Below are 19,128 nucleotides of genomic sequence, written 5' to 3'. Positions count from 1 at the left end.
TTGGCCAGGCTGGTCTCCAACTCCTGACCTCAGGTGATCTACCTGCCTCGGCCTCCCAAAGTGCTGGGATTACAGGCATGAGCCACCGCACCCGCCCTAGTTACACATTTTTGGCAGCAATACCACAGAAACGATGTTGTGTTCTTTTTATTTTATTTATTTATTTATTAATTATTTTTTAAGATGGGATTTCACCATGCTGGTCAGGCTGGTCTTAAACTCCCAACCTCAGGTGATCTGCCCACCTTGGCCTCCAAAGTGCTTGGATTACAGGCGTGAGCCACCACGCCCGGCCTGATGTTGTGTTCTTAATGCCTTGTATCAGGAGTTATATGATGTCAGTTGACTTTTATTACTTGGTTAAGGTAGTGTGTAACACTCTAAAGATATTATTTTTCTGGATTTTTGGGGGAATACCTTATGGGGAGATATAGTAATACTATGCAATTATCCTGTCCCCATCAAATTTTCATCATATTGTGTTAGCAACCATTGGTGATCCTTTCGTGAATCAGTTATTACTCTGCTAGTTTCCAAACAATGATTTTTTAAAAGGACATCTTTACCGAGGTGTGATTGACATGTAAAAAACTGTACATATTTAATGTGTATAACTTGATTAGCAATGACATTCTAATTCATCATTCCTTGTACATTTATTAGTTTGTATTCTACTATAAGGAAGAGGTTTTCTTTTTCCTGAGTTGTATCTCTGTGGATTCATAGATTCTTGTTTTAGTCTGTTGGCTCTCATCTGTTACTATTATTATTTATTTTGATGTTCTGATTTGTTCAGATTTGGCTCATGAGAGCTCCTTCAAGATTTCATTTTTTTGAGATGGAGCTTTCACTCTTGTTGCCCAGGCTGGAGTGTGATGGCGTGATCTTGGCTCACCACAACCTCTGCCTCCTGGATTCAAGTGATTCCCCTGTCTCAGCCTCCCAAGGAGCTGGGATTACAGGCATGCACCACCCATGCCTGGCGAATTTTGTATTTTCAGTACAGATGGGATTTCTCCATGTTGGTCGGGCTGATCTTGAACTCCCGACTTCAGGTGATCAGCCTGGCTTGGCCTCCCAAAGTGCTGAGATTACAGGTGTGAGCCACTGCGCCTGGCCCTTCAATTGGATTTCTGTGTCTATTATGATCTTTTTATTTTTACTTGTCAATACATATATATATATTTGAGACGGAGTCTTGCTGTGTCTCCCAGGCTGGAATGCAGTAGTATGATCTCAGCTCACTGCAACCTCTGCCTCCCTGGTTCAAGCAATTCTCCTGCCTCAGCCTCCTGAGTAGCTGGGATTACATGTGTGCATCACCATGCCAGCTAATTTTTGTATATTTAGTAGAGACAGGGTTTCACCATGTTGGCCAGGCTGGTCTCCAACTCCTGACCTCATGATCTGCCTGCCTCAGCCTCCCAAAGTGCTGGGATTACAGATGTGAGCTGCTGTGCCCAGGTATCTATCTTCCTTCCTTCCTCCCTCCCTCCCTCCCTTTCTTCCTTCCTTCCTTCCCTCCCTCCCTCCCTCTCTCCCTCACCCCTCCTTCCCTCCCTCCCTCCCTCCCTCCTTCCTTTCTTTCTCTCTCTCTCTCTTTCTCTTTTTCTTTCTTTTTTTTTTGAGATAGAGTCTTGTTGTGTCACCCAGGTGAGAGTACAGTGGCGCTACCTTGGCTCACTGCAATCTCTGCCTCCCGGGTTCAAGCAGTTATCTGCCTCAGCCTCCCGAGTAGCTGGGATTACAGGCGCCCAACACTACACCTGGCTAATTTTTGTATTTTTAGTAGAGATGGGGTTTCACCATCTTGGCCAGGCTGATCTTGAACTCCTGACCTCATGATCCACCCACCTCAGTCTCCCAAACTGCTGGGATTATAGGCGTGAGCCACTGCGCCTGTCCTATTTTTCTTGATTATTATTATTTTTTGAGACAGACTTTCACTCTGTCATCTAGGCTGGAGTATAGTGGCACGATCTTGGCTCACTGCAACCTCTATCTCCCAGTTCAAGTGATTCTCCTGTGTCAGTCTTCCTAGAAGCTGGGATTACAGGTGACTGCCATCATGCCTGGCTATTTTATTTTATTTTATTTTATTAGTAGTTTTAGTAGAGATGGGGTTTCACCATGTTGACCAGGCTGGTCTCAAACTCCTGACCTCAAGCGATCCACCTGCCTTGGCCTCCCCAAAGTTCTGGGATTACAGGCATGAGCCATTGTGCCTGGCCATATTTTTCTTGATTATTAAAGTAATACAAGCAAGCAGGGAATGGTAGCTTGTGCTTGTAATGCCAGCTACTCTGGAGGCTGAGGCAGGAGAATCACTTGAACATAGGAGTTCGAGGCCAGCTAAGCAACATAGTGAGACTCCCATCTCGAAAAAGCTTTTCTTTTTTGAGGCAATATCTTGCACTGTTGCCTGGGCTGGAGTGTAATGGTGCAATCTCAGCTCACTGCAGCATCTGCCTGCCAGGTTCAAACGATTCTCCCGCCTCAGTTTCCTGAGTAGCTGAGATTACAGGCACGTGCCACCATGTCCGGCTAATTGTTTGTATTTTTAGTAGAGACGGGGTTTCAATATGTTGGCCAGGCTGATCTCAAACTCCTGACCTCGTAATCCGCCTGCCTCGGTCTCCCAAAACGCTGGGATTACAGGCATGAGCCACCTTGCCTGGCCAAAGCTTAAATTAGCTGAGTATGCTGCCACATGCTGATAGTCCCAGGTACGTGGGAGGATAAGGTGAGAGGGTCCATCCTTTGAACCCAGGAGTTCAAGGCTGCACTGAACTATATGGATCATGCCACTGTGTTCCAGCCTGGGTGACAGAGTGAGACCCTGTGTCTGAAGAAAAAGTAATACAATATTTAAAAAATTTTAATGTAAAAGCAGGGAGAAGGATATAAACATATTTGCAGTCATTGCCATCTTTTTTTTTTTTTTTTTTTTTTTTTTTTTTTTTTTTTTTTTTTTTTTTGAGACAGGGTTGCCCAGGCTGGAATGCAGTGGCGTGATCTTGGCTTATTGCAACCTCTGCCTCCTATGTTCAAGCGATCCCCCCTCCTCATCTCCTGAGTAGCTGGGATTACAGGTGTGAGCCACTGCGCCTGACTGATCATCTTCTATATATTGATGTATTTCCTTTCAGCCTTGCATTGCATTTTAAAATTTCTAGAACTAAAGGTAGAAATTTGTATCTTAGTTTTATGTTTTTAACCTGTCATTGAATTTTAAGCATTTTCTTGAGTAACACGGAGCTCTCTGGAAGCTGTGTCTCACAAGCAATTATCCAGGTGACCCAAATGTACCACCCAAATGTACCGCCTCGGCGCCCACCTACTGCTTCTGCTTTTGGAAAGCATGTTCCTTCCCCCTCTGAAAGTAGACTCCAGTTTTCTCTCTCTCTTCCTCTCTTTCACTGAACTTTTTAATTTTTTCAGCATAATCCTTGCCCGTTCACTCGTATTTGAAGAGCTAACAGACTTTCAGAATGGCGGGAACTTGGAGAGCAGGGAGAAGAATAGCCCCAGATACGAGGTAGAACACCATTCTTTTGCTGGAGATAGAGCAGTAGGCAGAGCTGGACAATGAATGAATTAACAGTAAATAGATAATAAAATCAGGAGACTAGACATACCATGAAGGAAAGTAAAGAGAGTAGTGGGTAGGCAGGCGCTATTTTAGATAGGGGGACAGTGCTGGCTGTGCACAGTGGCTCATGCCTGTGATCCTAACACTTTGGGAGGCTGAGGCGGATGGATCATGAGGTCAGGAGTTCAAGACCAGCCTGGCCAGCATGGTGAAAGCCCGTCTTAGCTGGGTACGGTGGCACATTCCTGTAATCCCAGCTACTCAGGAGGCTGAGGCAGGAGAATTGCTTGAACCAGGACCTGGGAGGTGGAGGTTGCATTGAGCTGAAATTGTGCCACTGCACTCCCGCCCGGGCTACAGAGCAAGACTCCGTCTCAAAAAACAAAAAAGATAGGAGGACAGGGAAGGCATCTCTGGTGAGGCTGTATTTGAGCAGAGATCTGAGTGTCTTGTTTTTTTTTTTTTTTTTCCCATTGGAGGTTTGCTCTTGTTGGCCAGGCTGGAGTGCAATGGTGCAATCTCAGCTCACTGCAACCTCTGCCTCCCAGGTTCAAGTGATTCTCTTGCCTCAGCTTCCTGAGTAGCTGGGATTACAGGCATGTGCCACCACGTCTGACTAATTTTGTATTTTTAGTAGAGATGGGATTTTTCCATGTTAGTCAGGCTGGTCTCGAACTCCCAACCTCAGGTGATTTGCCCACCTCGGCCTCCCAAAGTGTTGGGATTACAGGCGTGAGCCACTGTGCCCAGCTGTCTGAGCGTTGTACAGATTAGAAAGCTCAGTAAGGTACAGTAACTTTTCTAAGATTACAAGGCAGATTTAGTATTAAATTAGATTTTTCTTTAATTTGGAAGCCCTCTGCAAATAGTACCTCAGTGTTCTTAGAAGTCCTTTGATTTCAGGCTGGGTGCAGTGGCTCATACCTGTAATCCCAGCACTCTGAGAGACTGATGTCGGTGGATCACTTGAGGTTAGGAGTTCGAGACCATCCTGGCCAACATGGTGAAACCCCGTCTCTACTAAAAATACAAAAATTAGCTGGGCGTGGTGGTGTGTGCCCATAAGTCCAGCTACTCTGGAGGCTGAGGCAGGAGAATTGCTTGAACCCGGGAGGCAGAAGTTGCAGTGAGCCAGGATTGCACCACTGCACTGGGGCCTGGGCGACAGAGTGAGACTCCATCTGAAAACAATAAAAGAAAAAAATCCTTTGTTTTCAGGGATTCCTGACTGTTGGTTGGCCTGTCTCTCTCCCTATCCCTTGCATGAAAACATTTCTTTTCTTTCTTTTTTTTTTCTGAGACAGAGTCTTGCTCTGCTTCCCAGGCTGGAATGCGGTGGCCTGATCTCAGCTCACTGCAACCTCCACCTCCTGGATTCAAGCAGTTCTCCTACCTCAGCCTCCTGAGTAGCTGGGATTGAAGGTGCACACCACCACACCCAGCTAATTCTTGTATTTCTAGTAGAGACGGGGTTTTGCCATTTTGGCCAGGCTGGTCTCCAACTCCTGACCTCAGGTTATCTGCCCACCTCGGCCTCCCAAAGTGCTGGGATCATAGGCATGAGCCACTGCTCAAAATCATTTCTAAGAAGTGAAACTTAACCAAGAGATTTTTTTGTGCTTTGAATGTCAGTGGTTGGGATAGAAATGAAGTTTGCTTTAAGGAGAGGCTGAGAATTATTTTGGAACTCGGTAATTACTTAACTCTAAATCTAAAATCTTAAATCTCCAAATCTAAAATCTCTAAATCTAAAATCTATGGTGTTTGGTGTCCTTAAGGTCTGTTCAGGAAGATGAACCCTCCTTTGCAGAAATTGGAGCTGCCCCAGAGAGTCTGTTTGTGATGAAGACAGAGGCCCAGCCTTCGACATCCTCGCTGGCAAACACCTCATCGACTGACACAGTGATTTGTGACAGTGGCTCAGAAAGTCATACGTGGGAAGACAAGGGTCTGGTGATCTGGGATGCACCATCTTGGACCTCAGAGGCCCAAGTTTCAGCAACCCGGATTGCAAAGGCTCAGGCCTGGAAAATCCATGCTATAGAGGATCATGCCAGGATCCGTCAGGCCAGGACCAGTCAGCCCAAGCCAATTTCTGTACCAGAGGTGGCACCTTCCTCAGTCCTGAAGCAGAAACCCCTATATGAGAAGGTGCAGATGACAGAGAAGAAAGAGAGTGAGGTCCTCTATGCCCGTCCGTTCTGGTCCAGCAAAGCTGAGTACATTTTCGCCCAGGTGGGCTTCTCTGTGAGGCCAGATTATCTCTGGCACTTTACCTACCTGTGGCTTAACAGTGGAGGCTGTAAGTCTGGGGATCAGGAAACCTGGGTCCCCAAGGGGCTAGCAGACAGAGTCCTAGCCAGGCTTTAAACGTGAATGTCTCTGAGATAACGTGGAGGCTGAAGACCTGGTACTCTGAGCAGCATAGGCACCAGGTCCCTGGACACCTAGAATCACAAGGCGGGTAGAGGTTCAGGGTATTTGAACATGGGGATGGCTGAGCTGGAGGCCTCGGTCCAAGATGGGCTGGAAACTAGGTACCTGGGTCTTCCAGGAATTGGGGGCCAGGGGATTGGACATTTGGGATTGTGAGAGATGTAGAAATGGGTGAGCCTGGCCAGGCGTGGTGGCTCATGCCTGTAATCCCAGCACTTTGGGAAGCTGAAGTGGGCAGATCATGAGGTCAGGAGATGGAGACCATCCTGGCTAATGTGGTGAAACCTTGTCTTTACTAAAAATACAAAAAAATTAGCTGGGCATGGGGGCATGTGCCTGTAGTCCCAGCTACTTTGGAGGCTGAGGCAGGAGAATCACATGAACCAGGGAGGTGGAGGTTGCAGTGGGCCAAGATTGCACTGCACTCTAGCCTGGGTGACAGAGCAAGACTCTGTCTCAAAAAAACAAACAAACAAACAAAAAAAGACATGGGTGAGCCCTGTCGCCCTGGGGGAGTTCATTGGTACGGAGAATGTTTTCCTGGGCTCCTGAAGCAGTCCAGGCACTGAAAGCCCAGATGGTTTTCAGAGTCCCTCCTGAATCCTCTTCACAGGCAGTTTCGTAGCTGTCTACATCTTCATGCTGTTCCTAGTCGGGGTTCCTCTTCTCTTCCTGGAGATGGCGGCTGGTCAGAGCCTGCGTCAGGGTAGCATGGGCATATGGAAGATCATTGCCCCCTGGATTGGTGGTGTGGGGTATTCCAGCTTCATGGTGAGGAGCCCTTGGCTGCCCAGGCCTGACTTTTACACCCCACCCCCATGCCAACCCTCTTCCTGAAATGTGTCCCATGAGTACTTCCATGAGTTAAATCCCTTTGGTTCCCCAATCCTCTCTCAAGTTCCCTCCCCTTTCCTGTCCCTGCTCTTTCTCCCCAGCCACTTCCTCCTTGACCCCCAGGTGTGCTTCATCGTTGGCTTGTACTTGAATGTGATGAATTCCTGGATGGTCTTCTACCTGAGCCAGTCCTTCCAGTATCCTGTTCCATGGGAGAAATGTCACTTAATGGAGAACTCTAGTGGCTTTGGTGAGGAAGAGGTGAAGGAAGAGGAGAAGGGAAAAATGGAGAAGTAGAAGGGAATTGGGAAGAGTAGAAAGGAGTGGTGAGGGACAAGGAAGAGGAAGACAGAAGAAGGAAAAAGAAATGGGAGGAGGAAAGAGGAAAGGGAGGTGGGGGAGGGGATAAAAAAGAGGAGGGGTTACCTTGTCTAGCAGGCATGTCCAAAGCCAGGTCCCCCCAGATCCTGCATGTGAACGGACAACACCCTCCATGTACTTCTGGTACCAGGAGACCTTGAAGGCCTCAGACAGAATTGAGGATGGTGGGTCACCAGTCAGCAGTCTGGTCCTGCCCTTCTTTATTTGCTGGTGTCTTGTTGGTGCTTTCATGATCAATGGGCTTAAGTCCACCAGGAAGGTGAGCCACCAGTGTTGGATTCCCTGAAATTCTCAAATGCTTTAGTCCTTACCTCACTTTGCTACTTGTTGATTTCCTAATTTCTTACTCCTCTGGCCTTTTACTCCCACTGGCCCCTGACCCCTGACCCTTGCTGAACGCTTTCTTCTAATTCCTACTCATTTCTGACTCAGAACTTTTGATCTCTCCTGACTCTTGGTTGACCCCTACTGGTACACAGTTGCTGATATGTCCCACTCTCTATTCAGGTCATATATGTGTTGGTACCGCTCCCCTGTTTCATCATCGTTGGGCTCTTCATCGGGAGTCTACTGCTGGAAGGGGCAAAATTTGGCCTTCAACAGTTGTTGGTTGCCAAGGTGAAATCTGTGTTCCTCACTCCCCCATCAGGCCTTGTAGGGCACCACAGCTGCCTACTCTTAGAACTTGCTTTCCCCAGTCTTGCTTTCTGTATCTCCCTCTCTCCTCCTCGAAACGTTTCTGTTGTAGCTGTCCTCTGCTTCTTTTACAACCGCCTTATACTGTTATCTCTTTTAGATAGCGGACGTGTACAATGTGAGTGTGTGGTCTGTAGCAGGGAGTCACGTTTTGTTGAACACAGGCGTAGGCCTTGGCTCCGTTGCCTCCTTAGCCTCATACATGCCGCAGTCCAACAACTGTCTCAGTGATGCCTTTCTCGTGTCCTTGATGAACCTGCTCACTTTGGTGATTACCACATCTTTCAACTTTTGTGTCCTGGGCTTCTGGGCGACAGTCATCACACATCGCTGCTGTGAGAGGTAAGTTCAGCCCCTTAGTTGAGCATCCGCCCACCTTGTGCTAACTGGCAGCAGAAGTGATGGGTGAGGACAGGAGACAGAGTCATTAATTCTGTCTGGGCTAGTCAGATGGGGCCTTCCAGAGGAGGCAACCCTGAGTTGAATTGCTCCCAGTAATCTTTATTTTTTTAATTTTTGAGAATGGGGTCTGTCACTGTATTGGTCAGGCAGGTCTTGAACTCCTGGGCTCAAGCTATCCTCCTGCCTCTTCCTCCCTTAGAACTGGGATTACAGGCATGAGCCACCGCGCCCAGCCTCTCCCAGTAATTATAACCCTCACAAATAACCACCATTTTCTTCTAGAAGATGCCTGGGCATATACATGTGTACATGTGCAAGAGTTCTTGACAGTATATAGTTAGGAATGGAATTGCTGAGTAGGGTATGCTCACCTTCAGTTTTACCATATAGTGTCTGCTTTTCAAAGTGGTATGATGCATTACCCTCCCATCGAGGATGTGTGAGACTTTCATTCGTTTTGCTTTTTGCACAACACTTGATTAAACTTGATTGGACTTTTAAATTTTTTCCAGTCTGGTGGCAGTGTAATGGTATTTTTTTTTGTGTTTTCCAAAAAAAACCCTTTTATTATGAGCTATTAAATACATATAGAAAAATGTGTAAAACAAGGCCAGGCACGGTGGCTGGTGTCTTGTTGGTGCTGTCATGAACAATGGGCTTAAGTCCATTGTTCATGATTCATGGGAGGATTGCTTCAATCGAGGAGTTTGAAACCAGCTGGGTGAGACCTCACCTCAAGGAAAAAAAGAAAAAATGTATAAAACAATGTATAATGTAAAGAACTATGAAGTAAACATCACCGGTATTAAGAACTAGAATAACCCTAGGAGCTCTCCATGTGTCTTCTAATCATAATCTCTTTACTGCCTCCCAGAGGTAACCATCATAAAAGTCAGGATAGTGGTTACTATATTGCTTAGATATGCATACATAGATGTTAGAATATAAGGAAAAAAAGAATTAATCATCATAAAAGTCAGAATAGCGATTAGTTGTTTGTTTTTCTTTATATTCTATCATCTATGTATGCAGAGCTAAGCAATACAGTTTAATTTGTCCACTCACATGAAGAAATACAGTTTTTCTGTTTGTTAGTTTAGTTTTTTTTTTTTGGGGGGGGGGATGGAGTCTCGCCGTAACCCAGGGTGGAGTGCAGTGGCGTGATCTTGGCTCACTGTAACCTCTGCCTTCTAGGTTCAAGCAATTTTCCTGCCTCAGCCTCCCGTAAAGCAATATAGTTTAGTTATTTGTTCCCTCACATATACATTCTCTTTGCTTACTTTTGTGCTTTATTTCTCTCATTCAACATGTTTGTAATATTTATCCACACTGTGTATAACTTTAATCTGTGCTTTTAAAATGCTGTATAATGTTTTGGTATATAACTATACCACAGTTAAAAAAAATCCATTCTACTATTGATGACATTTGGAGTCTTTCCAGTTTTATGCCATTAAAACAGTGTTGCTGTAAACATTCTTACGCATGTCCCTGTGTACGGCATATGTGCACATTTTTCTGGGATAGATGAGTTAGATTGTCGAGGCATAGTTATGTATTCTTAGGTAACAAATTGTCCTGGAAGTAAATGGATTAAAACAACAATGACTTATCTTATGATTCTGTGGGTTGGCTGGAAAATTCTTCTGCTGTGCTTGTGTGGGTTCACTAACATGGCTGCATTCAGCTGCAGGGTTGGCTGGGGGCTGAGCCCAGCAGGGATGGCATTGCTCTTTTTTTTGAGACAGAGTTTCACTTTTGTCACTGGGGCTGGAGTGCAGTAGCCTGATCTCAGCTCACTGCAACCGCCGCCTCCCAGGTTCAGGCAATTCTCCTGCCTCAGCTTCCCAAGTAGCTGGGATTACAGGTGCCCGCCACCACACCCAGCTAATTTTTGTGTTTTTAGTAGAGACAGACAGGGTTTCACCATGTTGGCCAGGTGAACTCCTGACCTCAGGTGATCCACCCACCTCGGCCTCTCAGAGTGCTGGGATTACAGGCATGAGCCACCGTGCCTGGCCGGCGCTGCTCCTCTTTAGGTGGTGTTGGCTGGGTTTACTCCTGTTTGTAGACATAAAAGTCAGGATAGTGGCTACTATATTCCTTAGATATGCATACATAAGCCAGCAAGGGCTGTTCACTTCCATGAGCCTCTCTATGGGGCTAGTTTGGTCTTCCTCACATGGCAGCTCACAGAGCACAAGGGCAGACTCAGCAAACTGTCTTGAAGAGGAGTATAGGACTGCTTCCATTGCCGCTACATTTCTTGGTTGAAGGAAGTAAAAAAAAGCCACCCCAGGGCAGACATGGTGGCTCATGCCTATAATCCCAGCACTTTGGGAGTCCAAGGCGGGTGGATCCTGAGGTCAGGAGTTTGAGACCATCCTGACCAACATGGTGAAACCAACTCCATCTCAACTAAAAAAAAAAAAAACACGAAAGAATGAAAAAAGGCCCTCCCAGATTCCAAAGGTAAAAAATAGATCTTACCTCTTAATTGAAGGAGCTGCAGAATGTTGTGGCTGTATTTCTTCACTCTACCATGTCTGTCTATAACTTCACAGATGATGCCAGATTACTTTTCATAGTGTTTGTGCCAATTTATAATTGTATGTATATGAAACATATGTATGGAAGTTCTCATTACCTTACTCTTGCAAATACTTGTATTGTCATAGTTTAAAAATTTTGCCAATTTGGTAGGATTGTATGGTTTAAATTTGTATTTCTCTGGTTATTGATAAGGTTATGTATCTTTTGATATATTTATTGGCCATTGGATTGTCTCTTTAGCAAAATGTGTGGTCAAGTTCATTTTTGCCCATTTAAAAAAAATATTGGATGATCATTTTCTTTGGAGTTCTTTATATGTTCTGGATATGTTGTCATTTTCCAGTTGTATATATTAAATTTCTTTTCTCCCAGCTGGTGGAGTGCATTGAGCCTCCCAGATTCAAATGACTTTCCTGCCTCAGCCTCCCAAGTAGCCGGGATTACAGGCATCCACCACCACGCCCAGCTAATTGTTCATATTTTTAGTAGAGATGGGGTTTCACCATGCTGGTCAGGCTGGTCTCGAACTCCCGACCTGAGTTGATCCGCCTGCCTCAGCATCCTGAAGTGTGAACCACCATGCCCGGCCAACAAAGTTTTTAAAGGAAAAAATGAAGAGGATAACATAATTGTTTTAAAATAGTTTTCCTTGGCTACGGAGATAATAACAAGGGTGACAACAGTCCAAGGTTGGATAGGCATTTGTTGGGCAGATGTTTCTGCAGGAGTATTTTTTGTGTGTGTGTAAGGTTGCAATGGTCTTTATGCACCGTTATAGTTTTTTTTTTTTTTTTTTTTTTTTTTTAATCAGGCATATAGGTGTGAGAACCCTCTCTTCATGGCCTTCCTTGGCCCCATTTGCTAGGGCTTTCTTTTTTTTTTTTTAGATGGAGTCTTGCTTTGTTGCCCAGGCGGGAGTGCAGTGATACAATGTCAGCTCACTGCAATCTCTGCCTCCCTGGTTGAAGCAACTCTCCTGCCTCAGCCTCATGAGTAGCTGGGATTACAGGTGTTTACTACTACATCCAGCTAATTTTTGTATTTTTAGTAGAGATGGGGTTTTACCATGTTGGTCATGCTGGTCTCAAACTCTTGACCTCAGGTGATCCACCCACCTCGGCCTCCCAAAGTGCTGGGATTATAGGCATGAGCCACTGAACCCAGCCTTGCTAGTGCTTTCTTAATATTAGTGACTCCATTTTTTCCTCACAACTTTCACATTTCCCCTTTTGATCAAGATCTGTCTCCAAAATCATCACTGATCAAACATTCATATTTGTGTTTTGATATCCCTCAATGTCAGGATGAGCTGTCCCAGTTGCTGGTCTCATGTCACATTGAGGGGAATGACGGGTGACTTGGAGTCAGTGTCAAAACTCTTTTAGCCACATTTGAGCAAGAAGGGACATTTAAAGGGAGTATCTTTTAGGTTAAATCTCTGGGTTCCATTATTAAGTTCAATTTTGTCTTTTCCATCATCTTTTGTTATTATCTCAAAGTGTCGAGCTGGGCCAGCATTATTTTATTAGGAGTTGTACTTCTGTAAAAATTTAACAAGTGACAGATACAAAGTTTGTTGTTGTTGTTGTTGTTTGTTTGTTTGTTTGTTTTGAGTCGGAGTTTCGCTCTTGTTACCCAGGCTGGAGTGCAATGGCGCGATCTCGGCTCACCGCAACCTCCGCCTCCTGGGTTCAGGCAATTCTCCTGCCTCAGCCTCCTGAGTAGCTGGGATTACAGGCACACGCCACCATGCCCAGCTAATTTTTTGTATTTTTAGTAGAGACGGGGTTTCACCATGTTGACCAGGATGGTCTCGATCTCTTGACCTCATGATCCACCCGCCTCGGCCTCCCAAAGTGCTGGGATTACAGGCATGAGCCACCGCGCCCGGCTGTTGTTTGTTTTTTAAGATGGAGTCTCACTCTGTCGCCAGGCTGGGGTGCAGTGGTGGGATCTTGGCTCACTGCAACCTCTGCCTCCTGGGTTCAAGTGATTCTCCTGCCTCAGCCTCCCGAGAAGCTGGGACTACAGGCGTGTGCCACCATGCCTAGCTAATTTTTGTATATTTAGTAGAGACGGGGTTTCACTATGTTGGTCAGGATGGTCCTGATCTCTTGACCTCATGATTTGCCCACCTTGGCCTCCTAAAGTGTTGGGATTACAGGCCTGAGCCACTGCACCCAGCCAGATACAAAGTTTTAAAAAGGGCAAATACAAAGTAAAATGATAATAGTTTTGTGCCCCAAACCTAGGTTTAAAGACTACCACTTGTATAAATCAAATAAATGACTGAAGGGAATTAGATGAGACCGTTGTAACTGTGTGGCCTTTCTTATTTTGTATATATGGGTCTCAACTTTTCCCAGAGGAATTTATCCTGGTATAGCATGTAGTATTAACAAACACAAAGACATTTTCTTATTTAACCAATGGGTACTAAAACATTTCTTAAATTAGGTTCTGTTACCAGCAGAAGGTATTGATTGTGAAGTTTTAATTATACCATTTTCCTGCTAAGTAAAAACAGCATTAAGGGGATAAAAGCCTCATTATGATATGGAGCCTTGTTCTTATGTCTTAGGAAAGCTTTCTGCTGCATGGAAACATCACCTTCTCCTCCTGATTTGTAGTTTGAATGTCTCTGGTTATGGTAGTTTGGTGAACTTTTTGCGTGGTCCATACATCAGGAACGAGGCTTGTTCTGAAAATTTGTCTAGTTTCAGCTTATAGGGCTTTAGGAACAGAGCAACTTTGGTTTTGAGTTGGACAGTAGTAGCCAAATGTTGGAGGAAATTAGGAGAATTCAGGATCTAGTCCAGTCTGCAGCTAGATAACAAGAACTTGGAAACAACACACACAGCCACAATCTAGTAGCAGATGTGTTACAGTTTTTCTTTAGAAACATTAACTTTTTCTCTCTACATTGATGGTATAGGAACCTCAGATTTTTTTTTTCTTTGAGATGGGGTCTCACTCTGTCACCCAGTCTGGAGTGCAGCGGCTCAATCTCAGCTCACTGCCATCTCCGCCTCCCAGGTCTAAGCAATTCTCCTGCCTCAGCGTCCCAAGTAGCTGTGATTACAAGCACATGCTATCACACGCGGCCAATTTTTGTATTTTTAGTAGAGACGGGGCTTCACTGTGTTGGCCAGGCTGCTCTCGAACTACAGATTCAGGCACCTCGGCCTCCCAAAGTGCTGAGATTACAGATGTGAGCCACTGCACCTGACTGAAACCTGAGATTTAAAAACTTCTTGAGGCAAGGAAGTCAAAACCAAGGCAGACTTTAAATTTTACCTGCAGTTTTAAGGTTCTTGGGCCTGCCAGGTGGTGAAAATTTTTACTCACTCACTGTAAGCCTAGGAACTCTTGAAGCCAGGCATTGATTGATTGATTGATTGTATTTTGTATGTTGTCCAGGCTGGTCTCAAACTCCTGGACTCAAGCAATCCTCCTACCTTGGCCTCTCAAAGTGCTGTGATTACAGGCATGAGCCACTGTGCCTGGCAGAATTTTTTTAAGTTTCAGTGACTTTTTTGATATATTTGGATGTGGACTTTTGGGGCTTATCCTGTTTAGGATTCGCTGAGATTCTTGCAAGTAAAGTGTTATGACTTTGCCAGATAGGGGAAATTAAAAAAAAAATTTTTGTTTAATAATTTTCTCTGATTGGGGGCAGCAGCTCACACCTGTAATCCCAGCACTTTGGGAGGCTGAGGTGAGTGGATCACTTGAGGTCAGGAGTTGGAGATCAGCCTGGCCAACATGGTGAAACCCCGTCTCTACTAAAAAATATGAAACATTAGCTGGGTGTTGTGGCAGGTGCCTGTAATTCCAGCTACTCAGGGGGCTGAGGCAGGAGAATCGCTTGAACCTGGGAGGCGGAGGTTGCGGTGAGTGAAGATGGCGCCACTGCACTCCAGCCTGGGCAACAAGAGTGAAACTGCGTCTCAGAAAAAACCAAAAAACTTTTTCTCCATGACATTTTTTCTATTATTCTTTTTGACTCTGATTACATAGATAATAGGCTTTTTGTTATTGTACCCCAAGTTTCTGAGTCTCTGTTCATTTTTTCCACTCTTTTAAAAACACTTGTTCACATTGGATACTTTCTGTTGATTTATCTTCCGGGTCACTGACTCTTTCCTCTGTCATCTTCATTCTGCTGTTTAGCCCATCAAGTGAATTTTGAATTTCTTACTGTATTGTTCAGTTCTAAAATGAGATTCTTTAGAACTACTGTTGTGAATTCATTGCCAGGCAGTGAGTGGATCTGCAGTTCTTTGGAGTCAGCTAATGGAAGTTTGTTTTCCTTTGGTGTTGCCATGTTTCTCCAATTCTTCATGATTTTTGTAGTCTTGAGAAAAGCATTTAAAGAAGCATGAACTTCTTCCAGATTTTATGGACTGGACTGGCAAGGAAAGACCTTCACGTGCATGGGAGCTGAGGGAGGAGCGTGGTGCTCTCTGGCAGTGGGTCCAATGGCACAGAGTGTCAACTATGGGGGGTCTTGTCGTGGGTCCAGGTTGGAGGGACACAGAGCCTTGTTAGCACAGGCAGCTGGGGGCTGGCTGTATTGTTGGCGCCTGCGTGGTCTTTGGTGGCAACAGCTGTGGGAGGTCCACAGTGTCTGTAAACTTCCCACAGAGTTTTCTGGGACCTCAGCTGTGCCTCTTGCCTAGCAGCTAGGGGCCAGGACTCGCAGCAGTGGAGGCTGAGGTCAGTGGTGTGCACACACTCTGCTGTAGAGGCTGGCTGTACCTGGCAGCATGGCAGCAGAGGCCAGTTGCAGGCTCATTGATAGTGGTAAGGGGTGGAGTCATAGGCAGGGGCTGGGGTTGACTAAGGGCATGCACGTGGCAGTGGGGGCTGACAGCTTGTGCCTAATTGCAGGGGCCTGGCCACAGAGATCAGGCCATCTGCATGTTTTTGGGTAGTTGCAGGGCTGAGCTGGAGGCGTGTGTGCACATGCAGCTGTGGGGCCAGCTGAGGTGCAAGCATGATGCTGGAGTTAGAACCTGGGGATGAGGGAGGTCTGGCTGTGTATGGTAGCTGTGCTGGGTCCTTGGCTCAGAGCACTTGTAGAGGCAGCAGCTGGGGTGACTCTACAGAGGAGGGATGTTGGCTTAGGCACCAAAGAGAATGCGATGGCTACTGGGGTGGGTGACTGGGTCTGGGTGACCATGGTATTGAACAGCTTAGGCATTTCCAGGGATAGAGGAAGGAGAAATTAGAGGGCCAGTCCCCTGGAGACTGTGAAGGTGGAAAAAAACTTCAGGGCTTTGCTGCTGCAGTGCTGGTAGTGGTTTCTTCAGCTTGGTTCCTCTGCAGAAAATGCTGCTGGCATCAGCCATTGGTAACATCAGCGGGTCCTTGGTGGTGAAAACTGTGAGGAGCGGCACAGTGGCCATGAGTGCTGTTGAGGGCCTCACCGCAGAAGTCCCCTAGAGCCCTGTGTTGAGCCGACCACTAGGGGTCGCTGTGGCTCCCACCAGCCTGGCTGATGCTGACAGCCTGGTCCACTTCTTGGTTCCCCATCATCTCCACATGTTTCGGCGATGCCAGTTCCCGCGGAAATGTGAGCCGAGTGAAACTGAAGCTGCTTGGGCAGTGTCCCAAAACGCTGGGGAAGCTGGTTGTACGCCCTGCCCTCATTTTCCCTGAAAGAAGGATATGCAAGCCAGGGAATTCCCTCTCCATGCTGAGCAGTGCTGGCTCGGGGGATGGGGTGATGTGGGCAAAATGGAACTGTTCTTTCCACCCTTTCTGTGCGGGTGTTTCTAGGATTCTTTCTCCCGCTGTTGCTGAAGCTGACTTCTCAACTCTTCCAGAGTAATCTTTTTTTAGACTGAGCCTGGCTCTGTTGCCCAGGCTGGAGTACAGTGGCACCATCTCTGCTCACTGCAGCCTCCCAGGTTCAAGCAATTTTCCTGCCTCAGCCTCCCGTGTAGCTGGGATTACAGGCACGCGCCACTAAGCCCAGGTAGTTTTTGTATTTTTAGTAGAGACAGCGTTTCCCCATGTTGGCCAGGCTGGTCTTGAACTCCTGAGCTCTAGTGATCCTACGCCTCGGCCTCCCAAAGTGCTGGGATTACAGGCATGAGTCACCGTTCTCAGCCCAGAGTAATTTTTGTTCATATATAGTTGCCAAATTGTTGCATTTTATGGGGAAAGGAAGGTTGGCTCCCTTCCTCTGCCATCATGGTAGGAAATAATTGGCTGTCTTCCATCTTACTTTGCTGTTTGTTTCTCCTGGTCTCTGTTTCTTTTTTTCTCTTTTCTTGCCTTCTTTTGGATTGACTTAGTAGTTATCATTCCGTTTTTTTCCTCTGCTAGTTTGGAAATTATCTACTCTGTTTTCTGTTCTTGAGTGATTTCCCTAGAATTCACAATGTGTTTTCTTAATTTATGGATGTCTAAAGGTAATCATACGTCACTGTTCAAGATAAGGGCTCCAAAACTCTTTATATCCACTTACGTGCATTCCTAAGTTACATTTGAATGTTATATCATGTTTTTGTTTTGTTTTGAGACAGTCTTGCTTTGTTGCCCAGGCTGGAGAGCAGTGGTGCAATCTTGGCTCACTGCAACTTCTGCCTCCTAGGTTCCAGTGATTCTCCTGTCTCAGCCTCCCAAGTAGCTGGGATTACAAGCGTGTACCTCATGTACTTTTATTTCATATTCTTTTACTAAAATGCACAGACATTATTGTTTATTTGTTTGTTTGTTTGAGACGGATTTTCGCTCTTGTTGCCCAGGCTGGAGTGCAATGGTGCAGTTTTGGCTCACTGCAACCTCTGCCTCCCGGATTCAAGCAATTCTCCTGGTCAGGCTGGTCTCGAACTCCTGACCTCAGGCGATTCACCCACCTCAGCCTCCCAAAGTGCAGGGATTATAGGCCTAAGCCTCTGTGTCTGGCCCGTTATTGTTGTATTATATAGTTAATGTTCAATTAGATGTACTGCTTCCTATTTATTGCTTTCTTTGATGTTTATTCTGTCTTGTATCCTGGGCCCTTCCATCAGGGATTTCCTTTTACTTAAATATCCTTGAATTATTCTTTAGTGATGGTCTGCTAGTGGCCAGTTCTTACTTTTCTTTTGAAAATATCTTTCACTGTGTTTTGAAATCTCTTGTATCTGGATACAGATTACTAGCTTGACAGTGCTTTTTTTTTTTTCCTACCACATTGAAGATAGCCCACTATCTTTCAGCTTTCTTTTTCTTTCTTTTTTTTTTCCCTGACACTGAGCTCCCTCTGTCACCCAGGCTCTTGGCTCACTGCAACCTCCGCCTCCCGGGTTCAAGCAATTCTTCTACCGCCACGCCTGGCTAATTTTGTGTTTTTAGTAGAGACGGGGTTTCCCCATGTTGCTCAAGCTGTTCTCAAATTCCTGACCTTAAGTGATCGGCCTGCCTCATCCTCCCAAATGCTGAGGTAACAGGCAGTTTCAGAGGGTACATCTGCAGGTTTGTAACATGGGTAAATTGTGTGTTGCTGAAGTTTAGGCTACAAATGATCCCATCACCCAGGTAGTGAGCATAGTACCTGATAGGTAGTTTTTCAATCCTCATTCCTCTCCCTTCTTCCTCCTTCTAGTAGTCCTCAGTGCCTGTTGCTGCCATCTTTATGTCCATCTGCACTCAGTGTTTAGCTCCCACTTATAAGTGACAATATGTGGCGTTTGGTTTACTGTTCCTGTGTTAATTTACTTAGGATAGTAGGCTCCAGCTGCATCCATGTTGCTGCAAAAGACATGATTTTGTTCTTTTTTCATGACAGTGTAGTATTCCATGGTGTGTAAGTATCACATTTTCTTTATCCAGTCTACTATTGATGGGCATCTAGGTTGACTTCATGTCTTTGCTGTTGTGAATAGTGCTGTGATGAACACATGAGTGCATTTGTCTTTTTGGTAGAATGATCTATTTTCCTTTGGGGATATGTACCCCGTAATGGTACTGCTGGGTTGAATGGTAGTTCTGTTTTAAGTTCTTTGAGAAATCTCCAAACTGCTTTCTACAGTGGTGGAACTAATTTACATTCCCACCAAGAGTGTATAAGCATTCCCTTTTCTATGCAACCTCACCAACATCTGTTATTTTTTCTTTTTAATAATAGCCATTCTGATTGGGGTGGTGAGAAACCCACCAATTAGAATGTTGTGAGAAACCACACCAATCAGAATAACTATTATTCTCTCTCTCTCTCTCTTTTTTTTTTTTTTTTTTTT

At 45.5% G+C, this 19,128-nt stretch overlaps 1 protein-coding gene across 1 annotated transcript in view; it reads left to right on the top strand.

Moving 5' to 3' along the window:
• Positions 1-19,128, top strand: part of SLC6A16 (solute carrier family 6 member 16) — a 70,490-nt gene that overhangs the window by 24,913 nt on the left and 26,449 nt on the right. Inside the window, exons 2-9 of the mRNA XM_037728514.1 lie at positions 3,442-3,538; positions 5,371-5,614; positions 5,660-5,894; positions 6,642-6,799; positions 6,986-7,112; positions 7,327-7,502; positions 7,751-7,861; positions 8,040-8,281. Coding sequence (XP_037584442.1) covers positions 3,492-3,538; positions 5,371-5,614; positions 5,660-5,894; positions 6,642-6,799; positions 6,986-7,112; positions 7,327-7,502; positions 7,751-7,861; positions 8,040-8,281 — 1,340 coding nt within the window. The 5' untranslated portion in view covers positions 3,442-3,491. The remainder of the gene's footprint in view (positions 1-3,441; positions 3,539-5,370; positions 5,615-5,659; positions 5,895-6,641; positions 6,800-6,985; positions 7,113-7,326; positions 7,503-7,750; positions 7,862-8,039; positions 8,282-19,128) is intronic.

Source organism: Cebus imitator, unplaced genomic scaffold, assembly GCF_001604975.1.
Source record: "Cebus imitator isolate Cc_AM_T3 unplaced genomic scaffold, Cebus_imitator-1.0 Scaffold266, whole genome shotgun sequence".
Lineage (NCBI taxonomy): Eukaryota > Metazoa > Chordata > Mammalia > Primates > Cebidae > Cebus > Cebus imitator.
This window is presented reverse-complemented; position numbering and strand designations above follow the sequence as displayed.